The 17,768-nt window shown below is 49.3% G+C and overlaps 1 protein-coding gene across 4 annotated transcripts in view; it reads right to left on the reverse strand.

The window, feature by feature from the left end:
• Positions 1-17,768, reverse strand: part of LOC142824482 (amyloid beta precursor like protein 2-like) — a 120,807-nt gene that overhangs the window by 40,691 nt on the left and 62,348 nt on the right. For all 4 annotated transcript variants that reach the window (XM_075916497.1, XM_075916496.1, XM_075916495.1 and 1 more), the window contains exons 2-3: positions 2,915-3,088; positions 40-169 (exon numbers count right to left, since the gene is read on the reverse strand). In XM_075916497.1, coding sequence (XP_075772612.1) covers positions 40-169; positions 2,915-3,088 — 304 coding nt within the window. The remainder of the gene's footprint in view (positions 1-39; positions 170-2,914; positions 3,089-17,768) is intronic.

A 17,768-nucleotide genomic window follows, 5' to 3' on the forward strand; every position in this document is an offset into this window, starting at 1 on the left:
TTTCCTTCATTAAAGACCTGCTGCACATTAAGTACTTACCCAGACACTTATAGGGCACAACAATGTGGGTGTGGCCCTTGCACTGCTTCTTGCCTTTCTTACACCAGTTGTCAATGCTGACTGGTTGGTTGGCTTCTACCACATTTGTAATCTGAAGCTCTGGATAGATCTGTTAAAAAACCCACATGCTAAAAACACAGAACAAGATAAATTCCCACTAGAACATTGGCAAAAATACAGAGGGGTGTAATTAAGGGGCTCTTATGGAATCTGGAAAGGAGAAAAGGAAGGACAGATGAAAAAAGTTGTTTCTCTAAATGAAAACAAGTTTATGTTAACCTTACGTTTCCTTAACTCAATTAAGGTGCAATGTATTAATACAACAGTTAAGTCTTGCTGAACAGTTCTACAAGTCTAGATGCTATCTTATATGTAGTGAGTGCAATGTAAACAAGATGCAGCACTAGTTATATCAACCTTATAATATAGTCATGAAAGATTGCTAGCACAGCCACAGTCTGTTCTACCGCCTGCGTCATGCTTCCAAAAAAAAGATCAAATGACAGTATTTGCCTGTCAAAGAGTTCCTCATCTCAGATGAGTGGATAAATAGATTTTGCAAGGTTTGAGTACCTAGAACAGTGGTAGACAACCTATGGCCCATTGGGGTACTGTGTGGCCTGCATGACATTGTGTTTACTGTCACCTACACTCAGGGTTACCAGATTCCACCACTTTGCTGCCCATATTTTGTCCATGCCATTTTCCTAGTGGTATTACTAAACTAATACACATAAAACAAGGGTACGTGATGTGAGGTGCATGTTGACAGCTGTGTGCTCCCTTTGCTTCCAATGCTGCTACAGTTCAGTTGGCGCACCTGCGAATTCTAGGTGTGACGTAGTGGGGGTGCTGTCTGCTCTGTAACCCGGTGTCCCTACTTGGCTGTACTGTGATGTGTGATTCCCACTGACTCATCCACATGTGTATTGGCTTAGACACCTAGTCCTAGCCTGAGCCATTAAACAAGGCTCTTCCCAGAGGGAGAGACAAAGGAAGGGAGGCGGAGACTGCCACCTGGCTGGGGGGCAGGGCCTGGGCAGTCGGAGTACAGGGAAGCATGGAGGAAGGAGACGAAAAACCAGTATAGGGGATTCAGGGGTCTGTGAATCCCTTTCCCCACCCCCCCAAGGGAACTAGGGCTGTTGGCCTATCCTATGCCTACATCAAACCCATGCTGTGCTGCATCTTAGAGAAGCAATAAACCCATTTTTACTCTACTGGCTGGTGGAGAGTCACATCTGGCTGTGGACAGGGGTGCAGGGTTGGGGGGCTCTCCGATGAGCCGTCACACTAAGTATGCAAGTGCAGTCAGCAAAACTACCCTATCTTGGAAGATCATCTTGGTTACAACAGTCTTGCAGCCCACTGAGATGGAGGGCTACTCACTAGCTCCTATCGCTGTTCTACCACATGTTGGAGAGAGAACAGCAGTTTGTAACAAGAAATAAGATGCTTTCAGACACTGTCAAGAACATTTTCATAAACATTTTCCTAACATTTAGGAGCTGTGTGTCAGCCTGCATATACAGGCAGTCCCCGACTTATGCGGATCCGCAGTTACGAACGGGGCTGCCCCAGAGTACACTGACTGCGGGACCTCGCGGTCCTGCCGCCCGTGTACTCTGGGGCTTTCTCTGCGTCTCCCTGGTCTGCAAAGCCGCGGGGGAAGCCGGCAGCGGGACAGCCCAGACGCCCCGCGGCTGTCCCGCTGCCGGCGTCCTCAGAGGCTTTGTTCCCTGTCTCCTTGGTCTGCTGGTCTCCAGCAGACCAGGGAGAGCAGACCAGGGAGACTGGGAGCAAAGCCGCGGAGGACCCAAGCGGCGGGACCGCGGTGCGTCTCAGTCCGCCGCCCGTGTCTTCCTGGTCTGCTGGGGTGGGGGGGGGGGGGGGGGGGGGGGCGCAGCTAGTACGTTTCCCCCCCCCCCCCCCCCCCCCCAGAAGACTAGGCTTTTCTCCGGACACCTGTGGCAGAGAAGCTGGGGTGCTGCCGGTTGGTCCTGCAGCGCCGCTCTGGGCGCTACTGGTCCAACCCAGCAGCACCCCAGCTGCTCTGGTCCTGATTCAGCCGCTGCTGGTCAGTTTCAGCAGCAGCTGAATCAGGACGCCTGGGGCAGAGCAGATGGGGTGCTGCTGGGTTGCTCCCCCAGGCGTCCTGATTTAGCTGCTGCTGAAACTGACCAGCGCTGACTACAGGAAGCCCGAGGCAGAGTTGCTCTGCCCCGGGCTTCCTGGAATCAGCTGCTGATCAGTTTCAGCAGCAGCTGACTTGGGGACGCTTGGGGTTCTTAAGTTGATTCTGTATGTAAGTCAGAACTGGCGGTCAGTTTCAGCAGCGGCTGAATCTGGACGCCAGTTCCGTCTTACATACAGATTCAACTTAAGAACAAACCTACAGTCCCTATCTTGTACGTAACCCGGGGACTGCCTGTAATGCCAATAAAACAAGACAACTTAAAATATCTAGAATAGATATGAAACACTGTCGTGGTTATACTACTTTGCACATATTATTCTGATTTAAATGTACATTATAACTACTTAAGGCAAGGATAGTCAAAGGAGCCCAGTGAATTTTACTGAGACTTAGCTACCTAATTCACTTCAGCTTCTTTGGAAATCCCAGCACAAGTCTATTCCAGCAAATCTGAGCAAAGGATAGCAACAGTGTATAGTTGGTCTTCAACTATACACTGAAATTCAAATTATGGGAACATACAGTGGTAAAATAAGTCTTCCATCTAAGCTTTACCCAAACATGCTAGGTGGACAACTCAAGTGATAGTTTAGTGGGTTTTTTTCATAATCATGTGGAAAGCAGTTAAAACTCTGTTACAGAGTGGAATCTCTTTACCTCCTCACAGTATTGTAGGATTTCTTCCTTTCTTCCAAAGCAGCTCTTGGTCCCAGAAGTATCAGGCTCCCATTTCCCAGTCTGAATATTCACATGCATATTTAGCTTCCCACAGAACATGGCAATCTGAGGCTCTGCCACAGCAAATCCTGTTCCAGCATTGGCTGCAAGTGCCTGTGAAGATAAAGATGAAAACATGTTAATTCATATGAAGCTGTCAGTTTCATATGCTTTAGAGAACTAGAATTGTTTTAATTACCTTTAAAAGGGGGCAGAAATACTTGTCTTCTCTAAAGCCTTGCCACCCTTCCATTATAAGTCTGCAGCATTAGATAATTTACTATAGACAAATGCATGTTATTTGCAGACTCCAGAACAAACTTTGGAGCTTAGATTTCAAAACACAGGAAAAGTGATGTCAACTACAAGGGCCCTTGAAGCCCTTCTGTAGTAAGTTGAGCGTCAATAACACGGAGTCAGCAGGCCTAAATAGAGGCCTGTAACATGGAAACAGCAACAGACCTTGCAATCTAGTGAGCAAGACTTTGGTTCAGTAACACAGGAGCCACGAAAGAAGCCCTATTGATAACTGTGTAAGTTAGGTCGAGCATGGAAGGACACAGGGAGGCACTGGGTACAGACTGTGAGCCAAAGGGGAGTAGCGGAACATCTTAATAAGAAATGTCTTGGTACAAAGACTCCCCAAAAACTAATGCACATACCGACCTAGATTCAAGACCAGGTCGGAATTGACAGCATGAAGAATAGTAAGTAAGCCCCCCTTCCATAAGGTGAGGGGTGGTATCTAGGCAACAGAGGGTGGTAACCTGGTACGTAAAGAAATGATGTAAGTTGTTTGCACCTGTCTATAAAAGGACACTACAAAGGATGTTCTCCGGCCGACCTCGGGGGGGGTGGGAGGGGGGCACTAGGCACCTGAACAGCAGGTGTCACTGCCTAAACTTACAGAATGCACAGTAGCTTAACTCTGACTAACTGCTGTTAATATCTGTTATATGGCAATAGGCCTGCCCGGTGTTGGTACCTTGTCAACGCGGGCCATAGTGCCCAGTGGTGTAACATTGTACTGATCTCTGTTACCAACTGGTAGAGCTTCGCATTTGACAATAAACCTGCTCGACTGATTTCAAACATTGCCTGCATCTGTCGTTTCCGGGGCCTCTCAGAGATCTCCTGTGTTGACCCAAGTGCATGGGGACTAACAGTCTAGATAAAGGGAGTATCGCTTGTTACGCACGCAGCCGAAAGTTTATCATCACCGATGGAGTGGAGGTCCTGTCAGGAGCATGCCAGGACGATCCTGACCAGATGATGCTGACACTGACAGTTCAGACCACTGAAGGTACCAAGGTACAGAACACCGAGACTTATACTCCGTGTTTTCAACTACAAAAGTCAGCGTCCATGAATACATGGAAAAAGAGCCAAGTAGCTACAAGTCTCAACTCTGCAAAATCTGCCACCCCATCCCTCCTTTAATGCATGCCTATGGATATTTGTATTAGTACAACCTTGATGCAAAGTTTATTGTCCACTCCATCCACCACCTATTAAAAATGAAGTCATAGGATACATAATTTATAGCATATTAGAACAGACCCATCTCCTGGGCACACAGCAGAAAGTTTTCAGAAATCTTGCTCACAGCCCAAGAGGCAGGGATGAGATAGACTCATCATGCACTGAAGTTTATAAACTGATCAGGCTGAAGTTATACTTGAAAATTCAACATTCTGCTTATTTTTAATGGTCCTTGTTAAAGCAATGAGGCGGAGGCTAAAGCTAAAGCAGATGGGAACCACAAAATCCACTCCCAATTCTAAACCAATTCAAGCACTGAACACAGATGTGTTTCAGACAAGGGTGACTAGCAGCAATCTGAGATGGAATATTATTGCCTCAGGGCTCCTCTTTCTTTAACAAACTTGGGCCACTAACCTTTCCTGTGTTTAACCTTCTGAGCACTCTCACACAGTGTACTGTTCAGGCTCCACTGCCTACAGGCCTCTATTAACCTATGTCAACAAGAGTAAATTTGAAGCAGGCAACTGAACAATAATGTGTAGAATTCAACTGGACCAAGCTGCAGGCAGCAACCCTTGCTACATATTAAGTTAGAGAAAGTAGCCTGGGTAATAGCTAGTCATACACACATTCCTTTCTCAATCACTGATAAGATATCGCAATTCACCTTGAGAGAGGAATTGAATAGCACCATGCACATGACTAGCATTTAGGAGATAAAGTCAGCTCAATATTTACATTTTTCCTGGTACCCACAAGTATCTAAAATTGCCTCGAGTTAACTGCCCTCAAGTAGATCGATGAAGGGACTAAGGATGTTAAGTATCGACTAATCAAATAGTTCATGCATTTTGCATCGACTATTTGATTAGTCGATGGAGACCTCCACCTTTTGCTACACTTCAAAGGCGAAAGCACCACATGGAGCCCGAGGTCAGTTGGGGATTCCTCGCTGATCCTGGGCTCCACATGGCACTTCCGCTTTGAAATGCCATGTGCAGCTTGGGGACACCCTAGCTGACCCAAGTTGTACTCAGCATTTCAAAGCAGCAGCGCCACGTGGAACCCAGGATCTGGTACCAGGCTTCCAGCAGCATTGCTGCTCTGAAGCACTCCTTCATTTTCTTCCCCTCGTTGGTTCTGTCTGGTAGATGCAGCAAAGGGGGGAGCAACTAGTCAACTAGTCCTTCACATCCCTAGAAGGGACTGGAAGATATCTACTCAAACCACTTAACCCAGTGGGGTTAAGTGCACAGTTAACCCAGGCTTTTATCTGAGTTTTAGCCCAACAACCTATTCTCCTACATCCACACAAATAAACCTGACTTGGTTTGGAGAGGTTCGAGGCCTACACTAGCTTACACAGCTGCGATATATGTTAAAACTGGGGCTCTGATTTAACTATCTGGAGCCTGACCACTACCAGCAAGGATGCAAACCAGAAAAAGAAGGCACGTGTGCCAACAGTCCCCCGCCCAGATGTTCTTATAATCCTCTCCTACCCCAAAAGACCCCATAAATTACCCCATAACTCATAGGGAAAGAACTCTGGAGCATCTCTAGGCATCTCTCACTATAAACCATTGCCAAGTAATATTACCATAGAACTGTCAGTCAGTATACTGCTTGTGCACATATATACTTAGCCCCTTGCATCAGCATTGCAGGCATGTTTCAGGAGTGCTTCTTTTGATGCACAGTGCAGTGCACCACAGAAGCACACAATCTTTTGGGAAGTTCTAGTAATGCACACATTGGGGTAAGAGAGATATAAATCATGCAGCAGTGATAGACTGTTACGGATGATACTTATCTATGCTGGCCATCTGTCCTGGAAAATCCGGGACAGTCCCAATTTTTAATCTCCTGTACTCGCGTGCCCATGAAGCACTGAAATGTCCCGAAAAGCCCAGAGACTCCAAATGCAGCTGTGCATTGCTGTTTCCCCTCCCTCAGCTGGGAGGAGTCAAGGACCAGAGGCGTAGAGAGGGTGTTATGCGCCCGGGGGCAAAAGCAAAATTTGTGCCCCCCATCACATGACAGGGCCCCCAACCTGGTGCACAGCTGAGCCCAACGGGGGCAGGTGAGCTTGTATTGCATCTTCCCCCACCCCCTCCAGTTAGAGGCGGGCACTATCCCACTGTTGAAGAGGGAGGAAGGTCGGGCTGGGGGTGCAGAGGCAGGGAGGAGGCTTCAGCAGGTGGTGGTGAATGGAGGAGGAGCAGGCGAGCAGAGTTATAATAGGGGGAGCAGAAGGGCAATTACCCCCCTCCCCCCCACACACACACACCTCCTTTGCTACATCAGCGAACATAAGAGAGTAACTTACCTATTAAAATAACAACAGAAAAACTTTTACATAAAACTAAAACATGAGAATCGCCCTCACTTTCTTGAAGCAATAAGTAGCCTAAGGCTGAGGATATACTGCAAGCCAGGCTTTCAGTCTGCCACAAGGACTTTTACCTTCTGGCTGCTGTGAGATTCTATCCTTAAGTAAAGGCGAGAAGTCTCATTGAGCTGCTCTTCCAAATTTCACACAAGCCATTCAACTGAAGTCATAGATATCAAGATTCAAGGCCAGTCTTGCCTTTGGCAGACTGCCTCACCAGGTGTTCACAATCACAACATCCAAACATGTACAAGACTTTTAGTTGAGAAAGCCATGTTTAATCTCAAGTCTCTGCTATGACTGGGAGATGTGGGTGACCTATAGAAAACAGAATTTTATTTGGAAAATCCACAAAACGTGGGAGAATTGATCACCTTGGTAATGCCAATTCCTTTAGAATTGAGGCTCTGATTATCCAGTATCAGCTGAGGTAGAGCACGCACTGCATTCACATCTGATATATTTTTACCAAAACTGCTACCTGCCCAAATTATCAAAGGAGAAAGGAAACAGGGAGGCGAAAAGGAACAGGTTAGAGCAGTGTTTCTCAACTTTTTTTTAAATAAAGTATCCCTTTTAAAAAATTTATAAGTACCTACAGTTTTCAGACACAAATTTTTTTCAACAATTGCAACATATTTGTTTAAACAACTTCATTGTATCCCCATCACTCCTTACAAGGTACATTGCCCATGGAGGTCAATGGGGCTGGGCTATTTTATATGTAAAGGTACTGAGAAATGTATGTCAATACCAAGAGGGCAATGTGTATGTTACGTAAATAATACTGAATAATAATTGCCAAATGAGACCACTTCCCTACCTGCTTACAAGGGGCCTAATTAAAATTTTAATTTTAATCTAGGATTGAGCCCAAAACAATCTGTTGATATGACCCAAAAAGATCCAGATAACATTTAGTCACCCTTCAAATATATAAGGGGCGAATCAGTAAAAGCCTGTTAGAGGTGATCTTTGAAGAAAATTGGAGAGACTTTGAATTTACTTTTTCTGACAGCAGCGCTTTCTTTCCCTGAATGTGGGATCTTCAGCACAGGTCCCACTTTGTGTGTCAGAATAAAACAGCTAACTCCATTCAGGTCAAAGCAACGTGCACCCCAAAGACAGAAGAACAAATCCCTTGAAGCTGGAAGTCAAAACATCTTACCTCTTCACAGAGCTCACAAAGGGTCTTGTTCACCCAGGCTATGTCTAGACTGCAGGCTTCTTTCGAAAGAGGCTCTTTCGAAAGCATCTTTCGAAAGAGCCTCTTTCGAAAGAGAGCGTCTAGACTGCACGGAGAAATTTCGAAAAAGCAGCTTGCTTTTTCGAAAGAAAGCATCCAGTGAGTCTGGATGCTCTCTTTTGAAGAAGCCCTATTTACATTGAAGAACGCCTTCTTTCGAAAGAGGAACTTTCGAAAGAAGGCGTTCTTCCTCGTGAAATGAGGTTTACCGCCATCGAAAGAAAAGCCGCTTTCTTTCGAATTAATTTTGAAAGAACGCGGCTTGAGTCTGGACGCAGGGGAAGTTTTTTCGAAAAAGGGCTACTTTTTTCGAAAAAAACCCTGAGTCTGGACACAGCCCCAGAGACAAAAGTCACGACAACTCTCTCTGGAGACACACAAAACATCCTGCCTTTTGTCGGTGGACGTAACAAATGTTTTCATGTGGCATCTTACCGTGCTGCTTAAATCGACTGCTTCGATGAGGAAGACTCACAAAGTCTGTCCATCATCCACACTGGAGCAACATGGTGATTTACCACCGTGGTAACAGACCTGATCTCTCTTGTGGAGCAGCAGGGAGCCTGCAGCAGGGAGAGAAGCCAGGGGTACCTCTATTCCAGTGGTTCTCAAGCTTTTTGAGTCAAGTGGTCCACGGGCCAATGTAAATGTTTTGGCAGAAGGCCAGTTGCTAATGGAAACCCACCTTTAATTACACAATTATGCCCAAGCCATTTTGCTAATGCTGCAGCTGGGGAAAATGGTTTAAATTCAATTCTTAAACAGATTAACATGAGAAAGTTAATATTTAGTTTATCAAACTTCATTTTAAATAATGTAAAATATTAATTTATGTCCAATACAAAAGGTTTCAATGTTCATAGAATCATAAAACCATAGACCTGAAGAGACCTCAGATGGTCATCAAGTCCAGCCCCCTGCTCTAGGCAGGACCAATCCCAACTAAATCAACCCAGCCAGGGCTTTGTCAAGCTAAGACTTAAACACCTCTAAGGATGGAGACTCCACTACTTCCCTAGGTAACCCATTCCAGTGCTTCACTACTCTCCTAGTGAAATAGTTTTTCCTAATATCCAACCTGGACCTCTCCCACCACAACTTGAGACCATTGCTCCTTGTTCTGCCATCTGTAACTACTGAGAACAGCCTCTCTTCATCCTCTTTGGAACCTCCCTTCAGGAAGTTGAGGGCTGCTATCAAATCCCCCCTCACTCTTCGCATCTGCAGACTAAAAAGACCCAACTCCCTCAGCCTCTCCTCATAGGACATATGCTCCAGCCCCCTAATCATTTTGGTTGCCCTCCGCTGGACCCTCTCCGATGTGTGCACATCCTTTTTGTAGTGGGGGGCCCAGAACTGGACACAATACTCCAGATGTGGCCTCAACAGAGAGGAATAAAGGGGAATAATGACATCTCTGGATCTGCTGGCAATGCTCCTCTTAATGCAACCTAATATGCCATTCGCCTTCTTGGCTACAAGGGCACACTGTTGACACATATCCAGTTTCTCATCCACTGTAACCCCCAGGTCCTTTTCTGTAGAACTACCACTTAGCTGGTTGGTCCCCAGCCTGTAACAATGCTTGGGATTCCTCCGTCCCAAGTGCAGGACTCTACGCTTGTCCTTGTTGAACCTCATCAGATTTCTTGTGTCCCAATCCTCCAACCTGTCTAAATCACTCTGGACCCTATCTCTGCCCTCCAGCATATCTACCTCTCCCCCTAGCTTCGTGTCATCTGCAAACTTGCTGAGGGTGTAATCCATCCCCTCATCTTTTCAAAGATAATGGCCAAAGGCTCCTCAATGATATTTGCCAACTCCCTCAGTACCCTCGGATGCATTAAGTCTGGACCCATGGCTTTATGTACGTTTAGCTTTTCTAAATAGTTCCTAACCTGTTCTTTACCCACCAACGGCTGTCCATCTTCATCCCATATTGCGTCACTTAGTGGATTAGTCCGGGAGCCGACCTCATCGGTGAATACAGAGGCAAAGAAAGCATTGAGTGCTTCAGGTTTGCCCACATCATCTGTCATTAGGTTACCTCTTTCATCCAGTAGTGGCCGCACACCCTCTCTGATCACCTTCTTCTTGTTAACATGCCTATAGAAACCGTTTTTGTTAGCCTTCACATCCTTTGCCAGTCACAATTCCAATTGCACTTTTGCCTTCCTGATAACTCCCCGGCATTCTCGAGCTCTTATACCCTCCCTAGTAATTTGTTCAAGCGTCCACTTTTTGTAAGCTTCCTTTTTGTGCTTAAGTTCACGAAGGATTTCCCCTGTAAGCCAATAGTGCCAGCTGTCCTGGATTCCTTTCCCCTTCATGTTAGCATCCCAGGGGATTCTCTCCATCAGGTCTCCGAGGGAGTCAAAATCTGATTTTCTGAAGTCCAAGGTGTGTATTTTACTTTACTATATTCCTCCCTGTTTGTAAGCAGAAGGTCAAGCTGCACACGGCCCCTGGTCGGATCCTTCAGCACTTGTACCAAGAAGTTATCCCCACCATTCTCCAAAAACTTCCTGGATTGCCTGTGTACTGCCGTATTGGTCTCCCAACAGATGTCAGGGTGATTAAAGTCCCACACGAGAACCCAAGCCTATGACCTGGAAATGTGTCTCAGTTGTCCGAAGAAAGCCTCGTCTACCTCATCCATCTGATTCGGCGGCCTGTAGCAGACACCAACCACAACATCACTGCTGTTACTTACACCTCTAAACTTGACCCATAGACTCTCAACAGGCTTTTCTCCCACTATACTGGAGTTCTGAGCAATCATAGTGCTCTTTTACATACAATGCAACTCCTTCTCCTTTTCTCCCCTGCCTGTTCTTCCTGAACAGTTTATACCCTTTCATGACAGCGCTCCAGTAATGAGAGTCATCCCACCAAGTCTCTGTTATCCCAATCAAATCGTAGTTCTTGGACTGGACCAGGGCCTCCAATTCTTTCGGTTTGTTATCCAGGCTTCTTGCATTGGTATACAAACACCTCAGATAACCAGCTGATCACCCTACCCTTTGCATTCAAATCAGGGGTCCACCTTTGTTGCTCATTCCTGTTTGCATTTCATCCGACTTCCCCACTCCCCTCAGGATTTTGGTCACCATCCCCCAATGAACCTAGTTTAAAGCCCTCCTCACTAGGTTTGCAAGCCTGCCCACAAAGATGCTCCTTCCTCTCTTTGTTGGGTGGATCCCATCTCTTCCTAACAATCCTTGTGCCCAGAACAGAGTCCCACAGTCGAAGAAACCAAAGCCCTCTCTGCGACCACCTGCGCAACCACACATTTACTTCCTCAATTCAACGATCCCTCCCCAGTCCTTTCCCTTCAACAAAGGGGACGGATGAGTCACGGAGATCAGAAGAGATCCTGGATGACTGGAAAAAGGCAAATGTAGTGCCCATCTTCAAAAAAGGGAAGAAGGACGATTCAGGGAACTATAGGCCGGTCAGTCTTACCTCGGTTCCTGGAAAAAATCAAGGAAGGGATCCTTAAGGAATCCATTTTGAGGCACTTGGAAGAGAGGAAAGTGATCAGGAATAGTCCAGATTCACAAAGGGCAAGTCATGCCTGACCAATCTGATTAGCTTCTATAATGAGGTAACTGGCTCTGTAGACATGAGAAAGTCAGTGGATGTGATATACTTTGACCTTAGCAAGGCTTTTGATACGGTCTCCCACAATATTCTTGCCAGCAAGTTAAGGGAATGTGGATTGGATAAATGGATGGTAAGATGGAAAGAAAGATGGCTAAAAGGCCGGGCCCGGCAGGTAGTGATCAACAGCTTGATGTCAGGATAGCGGTCGGTTTCTAGCGGAGTGTGGTTCTAGGACCGGTTTTGTTCAATATCTTTATTAATGACCTGGATGAGGGGATGGATTACACCCTCAGCAAGTTTGCAGATGACACTAAGCTAGGGAGAGAGGTAGATATTCTTGAGGGCAGAGATAGGGTCCAGAGTGACTTAGACAAATTGGAGGATTGGGCCACAAGAAATCTGATGAGGTTCAACAAGGACAAGTGCAGAGTCCTGCACTTGGGATGGAAGAATCCCAAGTATTGTTACAGGCTGGGGACCAACCAGCTAAGTAGCAGTTCTGCAGAAAAGGACCTGGGGGTTACAGTGGATGAGAAGCTGGATATGAGTCAACAGTGTGCGCTTGATGGCGAATGGCATATTAGGTTGCATTAAGAGGAGCATTGCCAGCAGATCCAGAGTTGTCATTATTCCCCTTTATTTGGCTCTGGTGATCAGGGGCCACTGATCCATAGAAAAAGCAGATGGGGACCAAACCAGTGAGAAAAAAAACACTCCTCCCAAACCCCCAGCCCTCACTTAGTTGGTCCCCACTGAGACACTTCACTCTGGCATTCCAGCCCCAAGGGGCGAAGGGACAGGGAGGACTGAGGTTCAGGGCTTTCCATAGGCTAGATGTGCTTTTCTGTTGAATTTTATGGACCCCTTAGGTTCTAAAGTGGGGACAAAAATAAGGGGTTCAGTGTGTGAGAGAAGGCTGCCAATGAGCAGGATACGGATGGGGTGCAGGATCTGGGAGGGAGATGGGGGTGGGCGGAAGGGGGCAAGGTCTGGGTGGTAGGTAGGGTGCAGAAGCAGGCTGGATGTAGAGTGTCTGGCCAGGGGAAGGGAGCAGGAGCAGATTGGGAGTAGGGTATCTGGCTAGGAGGGAGGGTGCAAGGAGCGGACTTGGACCTCTCTGGTCTGGCACCCTCTGGACCTGACTGGTCCCAGATGAGGGATTATTTGGCTTAGGGGAGGTCATGTCAGGGCTCCTGGTCTTGTCTTACCCCCCCCCCCCCACTAGGCTTCTTTGCACCTCCCTCCCCTGCAACCCAACTGAGCTGCCCACCCCCGCTGATTCCCTACGCCTCCCCCAAAACCATCCCCCACAAACCAAGGGAGTGCAGCACCAACTCCCTGCAGCCCCTCACAGCCCAGCTGAGCTGCCCTTCTGTTCCCTATGCTTTCCCCCATCCACCTCAGCCCAGTTGAGCCCTGCACTGGTTCCCTGCATGCCTCCCCCACAGCACTGCTGAGCCCTGTTTCCCTGCACCTCCCCTCAAGTCCTGCAAAACTGCTGAGCCCAGCTCTGATTTCCTGCCCCTCCCTCCCCTTGAGTCTAGCCCCAGTTCCCAGCACCTCCCTTCTCCTGCAGCCAAACTGAGCTCTCAGCCCCGCACCTTCCTCCCCCCTGCAGCCCAGCCCAGCACCCCACACCTCCCCACTCCTGCAGCTCAGCCCAACCCAGCACCCCGCACCTCCCCACTCCTGCAGCTCAGCTCAGCCCAGCATCCCGCACCTCCCCACTCCTACAGCTCAGCCCAACCCAGCACCCCGCACCTCCCCACTCCTGCAGCTCAGCCCAGCCCAGCCCAGCACCCCACACCTCCCCACTCCTGCAGCTCAGCCCAACCCAGCACCCCGCACCTCCCCACTCCTGCAGCTCAGCTCAGCCCAGCATCCCGCACCTCCCCACTCCTACAGCTCAGCCCAACCCAGCACCCCGCACCTCCCCATTCCTGCAGCTCAGCTCAGCCCAGCACCCCGCACCTCCCCACTCCTGCAGCTCAGCTCAGCCCAGCACCCCGCACCTCCCCACTCCTGCAGCTCAGCTCAGCCCAGCATCCCGCACCTCCCCACTCCTGCAGCTCAGCCCAACCCAGCACCCCGCACCTCCCCACTCCTGCAGCTCAGCTCAGCCCAGCACCCCGCACCTCCCCACTCCTGCAGCTCAGCCCAACCCAGCACCCCGCACCTCCCCATTCCTGCAGCTCAGCTCAGCCCAGCATCCCGCACCTCCCCACTCCTGCAGCTCAGCCCAACCCAGCACCCCGCACCTCCCCACTCCTGCAGCTCAGCTCAGCCCAGCACCCCGCACCTCCCCACTCCTGCAGCTCAGCCCAGCATCCCGCACCTCCCCACTCCTGCAGCTCAGCTCAGCCCAGCACCCCGCACCTCCCCACTCCTGCAGCTCAGCCCAGCATCCCGCACCTCCCCACTCCTGCAGCTCAGCTCAGCCCAGCACCCCACACCTCCCCACTCCTGCAGCTCAGCCCAGCACCCCGCACCTCCCCACTCCTGCAGCTCAGCCCAGCACCCCACACCTCCCCACTCCTGCAGCTCAGCTCAGCCCAGCACCCCGCACCTCCCCACTCCTGCAGCTCAGCTCAGCACCCCGCACCTCCCCACTCCTGCAGCTCAGCTCAGCACCCCGCACCTCCCCATTCCTGCAGCTCAGCCCAGCACCCCGCACCTCCCCACTCCTGCAGCTCAGCCCAGCCCAGCACCCCGCACCTCCCCACTCCTGCAGCTCAGCTCAGCCCAGCACCCCGCACCTCCCCATTCCTGCAGCTCAGCCCAGCACCCCGCACCTCCCCATTCCTGCAGCTCAGCCCAGCACCCCGCACCTCCCCACTCCTGCAGCTCAGCTCAGCCCAGCACCCCGCACCTCTTCACTCTGCAACCCAGCTGAGCGCCGTTTCCCTGCCCCTCCCCTCAAACCACGCAGACATGCTGAGCCCAGCATCGATTCCCTGCCCCTCCCTGTCTCCCCTTGAGTCCAGCTCCCGGCACCTCCCACCTCCTGCAGCCCAGGTGAGCCCCGCGCCCTGCACCTCCCCCCACAGCATGGCGCCCGGGGGCAATTGCTCCCTCTGCTCCCCCCTCGCTACGCCTCTGTCAAGGACACTACCTGCTCAACAGGAACAGCAGGAGGTGGTATCAGTGGAAAAGCAAGTGATTTGCTGGCGGCGGCGGGGGGGGGGTGGGGGGGGGCACAGAGAAGTGGTGCAGGGGGTGGGAGGGTGCGGAAAGTGTGTCAGGAACAGGCCTCTGCTGGTTTGCAGGGGGAAGGCACAGGAAAACAGTGCAGGGCTCAGCTAGGCTGCAGGGGGTGTCAGTACAGGGAATCAGTGTGGGGCTCAGAGGGGTGCCAGGAAGCCCTATGGGGAAAGTGGCAGCAGGGGGTCAAAAATGACCTCCCCCGGTCAGGAAAAATACCTCATCTGGGACCAGTCAGGTCCCGAGGGTGCCCCCAAAGTCCCCTCCTGCATCCTCCCTCCTGGCCAGACACCCTACTTTCAGCATGCTCCTTCACCCTCCTTCCTGGCCCCACACACTGCATCCTCCCTTGCTCCTGCTCTCTCCCCCTGGCCAGATACCCTACTCCCACAGCCTGCTTCTGCACCCTACCCCCTATCTCCACCCAAACTTCACACCCTCTCCCCCTTCTACAGTCCACCTCCCTCCCAGATCCTGATCCCCATCCCTATTCCACTCACTGGCAGCCCTGACCCACACTGAACGCCTCATTTTTGTTCCCACCTTAGAACCTAAGGGGGTCCATAAAATTCACCAGAAAAACAAATTTGGTCCATTGTAGACAGGGGTTGCTCTTGCCCCTGTCTATGGAGAATCTGGGGGCCCCACAAGAAGGGAATGCGCCCGTGTCCAGAGCAGCCTTGCTCCGTGGGGAATCTAGCTTGCTGTGAACAGGGGTCTGGGAGCCGGTGGTAGCCCCGGTGTGACCCAACATTAATTGGTTAACTGATGAATGGGAATTTACATCCCTAATGAGATGGACTGCAACTGCACGTTTTGAAGTTACTGCACAACTATCAAGTGTCCTCCATTTCCACAAGCCAGAATGACAACACAGAACTAACCATGACAATTACAGGGTGGAGAAGATCATGTCACTAACAGTACCCTCCCCATCATTGTGTGCAAGGTATATTTCCCATGGAGATCAATGGGCCTGGGCTATTTTATATGTAAAGCTACTGAGAAATGTATGCCAATACCATGTTCCTATATTATATAAATACCATCTAATAATTGCCAAATGAGACCACTTCCTAACCTGCTTAAAAAGGGCCTGATCCAATTTAAGCTTTAAGGTGGGATTGGGCCCAAAGCAATCTGTTGATATTACCCAAGAAGATCCAGTTATATTTTTCAAGGGTGACTAAATGTTAAGGGACCAATCAGTCATAGCCCCACTGCCTGGTAGAGGTCATCTCTGAAGAAAATTGGAGAGACTTTGAATTTACTACTTCTGACAGCAGCGCTTTCTATCACTGGATGGAGGATCTTGAGTACAGGTTTCACTTCATGAGTCAGAATAACTCAGAAATGCACTGTCACAGCTAACTCCATTCAAGTCTAGGCAACGTGCAGCCCAAAGACAGAAGACTAAATCCCTTGAAGCTGGAAGTCAAAACATCTCCCCTCTTCAGAGCTCGCAATGGGCTTGTTCATCCAGAGACAAGTCATGACAAACCTCTCTCTATAGAGACGATACATCCTGCCTCTCTGTGGATGTGCCATGTGAACACACTTGGCATCTTAATATGCTGTTTAAATCATCAACTGCTCGGATAAGGAAGACTCACAAGAATCCGTCCATCATCCACACCGGAGCGACACTGATTTCACTGCCATGGTAACAGACCCAATCTCTCTGTGGGCTCTTGTGGAGCAGCAGGGATCCTGCAGCAAGAGAGGCTGGCATCCCTCTATTTCATTGGTTCTTAAACTTTTTGGCCCATGGAGCACCTGGCTCAATGTGTTAATTACGCCCATGCCATTTTGCCAATGCTGCAGCTAGGGAGAATGCCTAATCTATTTAATTTAAATTAAACCATTTGAACTCTCTCATGTCAGTTTATCAAACTTCATTTTAAATAATAAAATAAAATATTTATTTATGTCCAACACAAAAGCTTTCAATATTTTCTTTATTTACGGCAGGGGTAGAAAACCTTTTTTGGGTTGGGGGCCACTGACAGAAAAATCTGTTGGGGACCACACAAGTGAGAAACAAAAACTGCCAACCCTCACTGAGCTGGCCCCCAACTCAGACACCTCAGTCCTCTGGTGCTCTACAGGAGAAGGGGAAGGGAGAGGGAGGACTAAGATTCAGGGCCCCAGACCCCTCTGATTACCAGTTAATTGGAACCAGTAAGCATCATCTATAAGAGGACTAAGGAAGTTGTTTTGGATGATTCCCAGGCCCTGAGTCAAAATGGGGCTACATCTACACTGCAAAGTAATCAGTCTTGGATCCTGGATCTCATCTTGAATTGAGGTTGAACCCCAAGCGCTCCAGTGTCCTCAGACCCTAGCTCTGGTGTCTAGGTTAATGCAATTGCAATATAGTTGCATGGGGGGGGATCCTCCTTTTGAGCCCAAAGCCATCCCTATTGGCAGAGGATGGCAGGAGGAGTTCTTAGAGGGGTCACATGACACCCTTTACTTCCTGTCATGTGTCCATCTTGACCCCAGAATACTACCCACAGGCAATCTTCTGTCAATCTTATGGCACAGGGCTGGTGATGTGGGAGTGAAGGAGTACAAGGGGCTCATGGCAGGAGATTGGGTGTATGATGGACTCATGGCACAAGGTTGGGGTTTATGAAGGTCTAGGAGTATTATGGTAGGGGACAGAAAGTGTGGGGGTGCAGGAGTCTGGGGATGTGGGGGTATGATGGGCTCAGGATTGGTGTGGGGAGGGTGCAAGAGTGTTATGACACTGAAGCCAGATGGGGGTTGGGCCTCAATTTGGGGCTTGTTGGCCAGGCTTAATTTTTAAAGTAAAATAAAATATTATGTCCAACACAAAAGGTTTCAACATTGTCTTGATT

The sequence above is a fragment of the Pelodiscus sinensis genome, unplaced genomic scaffold, assembly GCF_049634645.1.
Source record: "Pelodiscus sinensis isolate JC-2024 unplaced genomic scaffold, ASM4963464v1 ctg35, whole genome shotgun sequence".
NCBI classification, from domain to species: Eukaryota; Metazoa; Chordata; order Testudines; family Trionychidae; genus Pelodiscus; species Pelodiscus sinensis.